Raw genomic sequence first — 3,625 nt, 5'->3', positions numbered from 1 at the left:
AAATAATTTAAGTTAAAAAGAAAAAAGTGAAATGACTTAATGGGCCACGTCATGGGCCTCATATCCCTCCAATCTACACCAAAGGCCACCAATTTGGGCTGGGCTGGGGATCACAAGCCAAACCCATTTGTTAACTTGCTGTCTCCACTCAGCCAAGTTGTTTTTCTAAGTTCAGAGGTATCAAATTTGGCTTTGTTTTTGAAGGAACCAGACCCAACCCTTCTAATGTCCCAAACAACTTGGAATTGGAAGTTTGAACCATTAGAAGACAGTGCACAGTGTTCTGATAATGTTTTTTTTTCTTTTCTTTTGAGTGCTTAGGAATTAGGGAAAACATGCATTTTCAGATCATGGGTAGATCATAAATATAAGTTTGTTTATGCATCTAAAATTTGTTGCAGTGGTTTCTTTATCAATTCCTTGTTCCATTGATTCATAATTTAGTTCTATATAAAACTCTCCACCTGAACATTGAAGAGAATCCCTGCAACCACTCCTCCAATTTACATAATAGCTGCCTTGGATAACCAAAGAAAACCAGAGAACAATGGATGAGAACTCGAATTCCCTTCTCTATATTGTCCTAAGAAAATGGACAATAAAAAAAATATTTTTTATATATATTTGTCTATAGAAGAAGTGTCTCCACGTACGTAGAGTGGATCCAGAGCTAACTGGGTTGAACAAACTCTCAGCTTCTTTCTCTGGGTTTCATTTGTTTTCTTGCTGAAGCCACTGTGAGAAGACCGCCAGAGTATTCATGTCAGCCCTGTAATGTTTCTGGGTGAATTCCAGCAACGATGACCATGTAAAATCAGGGTAGTTCCTTGGGTGTTCCTCGTCCACCAGTTGGTTAGGTGGCTTCACTATCTTCTCCGACTGTGGGCACAAGAAGAACGCTAGAGATTTCCTTGGTGTCTCGCGATTCACTACTGCTCTGTGCAAGCAGCTCTTGTACCTCCCATTAGATAAAGCCTACAGAGACCACAAATTAATCCATTTTTAGCTATTACCCGTATCAAATTTTCAAGCAGATGGAGATATCTTTCTGGGTTTTCATCATTGTTAAAGGAACTTACCATGAAAGTATCTCCAATGTTGACGACAAATGCTTCAGAATTGGGACTCAGTGAACGCCATTCTTCATCGACAAACACCTGCAAACCACCAACATTGTCTTGATGAAGGATTGTCAAGGAAGTTGGATCGCAGTGAGGTCCTGTTCCAAGAGTCAGATGTGGCTTTTGACAGGGTGGGTAGTAGTTTAGCCTCATTATAGATTCATTCCCTTCGAAGAACTCTCTGTAATGGTCTCTTCCGATCCCAAGACTCATACCCAAAAGTTCCATGATTCCTAGCGAGAGATTGTTCATGGCTTCACAGTACGCCTGGTACACATTCCTGGAAGAAATCAAAACCAAAAAGCAACAAATTTTGAGTGGGATTCAACAAGGAATGAATAAAAAGAAAATTTTAGTATAAAGCTCTGTTTGGTTGTTTGTTCTGTCTCACCCAAGTTTCAAGAAGCGTTCACCAAATGCTCTCAGGAAGTAATCTTCTACTGTGATGTTGGTTGATTCAATGTCAGCAGAGTAGCGAAATGAGAGGGTTTCCTTCCATGGGAGCTTAGAAAAGAACCTCCCAGTGAAGCTACTAGCATAACCAGTGTGTTCTCCTGGCTTCCTCTGAGCTCTCTGTTTTTCATGGAGAGGCATGTCAAAGAACAAGTCCATGTAGCTATGAGCATCGGCAATGAGTTGCTTATCAACACCATGATTTACAACAAGGAAAAACCCATGTTTCTCACAGGCTTCTCCAACCTGTTTTGATGCTTCCATGGCAGCAACTGGGTCTCCTGATAGAAACCCACCCAAGTTGATGACCGGAACAGAGAGTTCTGGTGCTTCACCACTGGGTTTGTCTTCGTCTGGCCATATGAATGGTTTTGGTATATCAGGCTGGTTTCGAAGAACAGCAGCGTCGAACACTAGAGGTAGTTGTTGCTGCTGCTGTTCTTCTTTCCCATCTCCTCCATTTGGTGGAGAAATCGGTGGTTGTGGCGAAGAGGGACCTCTCATCATCGATGCGTTTGCAACGCAATCGATTGTCATTGTATCTGGTGGGGTTGGTTTCTATCAAAAGAATAGAAATACAAGCTGAGAACCTTGGTTTGAGATCGATTGATCTGCAAAACCCAGACACAGAGAGACAGATTGCAGATTGAAAGGGAAGAAAAGGTAGCACTACCCAATGAAGTCTATGGGTTAATCCACTCTTCGCTCTTCTTGCTCCTACTCTTCTTTCTCTCTCTCTCTGTCTCTCTCTTTCTCCCTGGCTCCTTAGTTCTTCACTCAGGGATTGGCTATGTATTGCTGCCTTTGTAATATGTTAATAAATAAGCTCATAGATTCCATTCCAAGTTGACAGGTTGATTAGAACCTTGCCATGTCAACGTTGCAATTTTCAAATTACTTTTCATTTTCTTGATAAAAAAGAAGAGCTTGAAAATAATTTTTGAACCACTCACGTTGGGTGCAAGTTTGGCCCTTAAGGCCCTGTCCCGCCGCCCTAAGCCCGAATAGGGCTGGGGCTCAAGATTTTGGCCCTGAGGGCAATTTATGGTCAAAAGATTCTGGCCATGACTAGGGCCAAAGGCGGGCTTGGGATTACTATTTGGCCTGCGAGGCCTGTCCCTGATTTTGGCTCTGATTCTGGCCTTAATCCTTACCTTAATTTTGTCCATGATATTTGATCTCAATGAATTAGGAACAGAGACAAGAACAGGGCCACAGACAGGACCAGGGATATAGCCAATTAGGGCGGGAATGGGTTTGGCTTGGCCCTATAAAGCTTAGGGTCTGGGACAATAATCATTGGCCATGAATTAGGGTCAGGTAGGGATGTCAACGGTGCAATTAGGGGCTAAGCTTAAAGGTTTCAAGCTCAAAAACATCCAGCCAAAACACGGCTCGCTAGCAAAATAACTGTTTCGGGCCAGTTTCAATTTGGTGTGGTTTGGGTTCGGGCTAACTAACATTTCGGGCTAACATCTATACTCGAGTTGACTAATGGTTTGGGCTAACAATTTATGGAATATGCAAAAAAAAAAAGAATAAAAAGAAATAGTTGAGTATCTTGCAACAAGAGCCAAAATTCTATGGAAAACAAAATTGCTATTGATCAACTTCCATTACAAAAATGAAAAATCATTCCGCATTGTAGATATCCCACCCACATTATAGAAATCAAGAATCCAAATAATAAGTAGTAACATAGAATCGCAAGCTCATTCCTCAGACTCCACCAAATAGTCCTCTTGAAATAAATCATCAAACAAAAAACCCTTTTAAATTCCAATTTGTGCTATGATTGATTGTCTTGAAATTGGGTTCTTGTGAGAATGTAGATTTTTTCTCTCTTTTATGAAATCTATCTCTTTTTGGGGTTCGTATTTAGTTTGATATGCAAAAGAAATACCTCTAGATTAAATAAATATTTACTTAATTTAAACAAACTTAGTACTGCAAATGGTGGGCAAGTTGAGCGGTTGAAAGCCCAAATTCTCCTATAGAGAGGTCTTGGGTTCACACTTTTCCGATAGCACCTATATTAGTAATATTCACAA

The 3,625-nt window shown here is 40.8% G+C and overlaps 1 protein-coding gene across 1 annotated transcript; it reads right to left on the bottom strand.

Moving 5' to 3' along the window:
* Window positions 1-425: 425 nt before the first annotated feature.
* LOC149030225 (gibberellin 20 oxidase 1-D-like) lies at window positions 426-2,343 on the bottom strand. Its single transcript, XM_089152496.1, has 3 exons — window positions 1,513-2,343; window positions 1,080-1,401; window positions 426-975 (listed from the first exon to the last, which is right to left on the bottom strand). Exons 1-3 carry the CDS (start codon window positions 2,109-2,111, stop codon window positions 712-714), a joined length of 1,185 nt encoding a protein of 394 aa, XP_089008622.1. The 5' UTR covers window positions 2,112-2,343; the 3' UTR covers window positions 426-711.
* Between the last annotated feature and the right edge of the window lie 1,282 nt (window positions 2,344-3,625).

This window comes from Hakea prostrata, chromosome 1 (assembly GCF_041222555.1).
Source record: "Hakea prostrata isolate BN-2017 chromosome 1, UWA_Hpros_2, whole genome shotgun sequence".
Classification (NCBI taxonomy): Eukaryota; Viridiplantae; Streptophyta; class Magnoliopsida; order Proteales; family Proteaceae; genus Hakea; species Hakea prostrata.
Note: the sequence above shows the minus strand (reverse complement) of the source record. Positions and strands in the feature narration are given on the sequence as shown.

Excerpts from the sequence above, each read along its gene's own strand:
- LOC149030225 (XM_089152496.1), bottom strand. The coding sequence starts at position 2,111 with ATGACAATCGATTGCGTTGCAAACGCATCGATGATGAGAGGTCCCTCT. Across the intron at positions 1,402-1,512 it reads GAACGCTTCTTGAAACTTGG|GAATGTGTACCAGGCGTACT; the intron begins GTGAGACAGAAC and ends GATTTCTTCCAG. Across the intron at positions 976-1,079 it reads ACATTGGAGATACTTTCATG|GCTTTATCTAATGGGAGGTA; the intron begins GTAAGTTCCTTT and ends TGGTCTCTGTAG.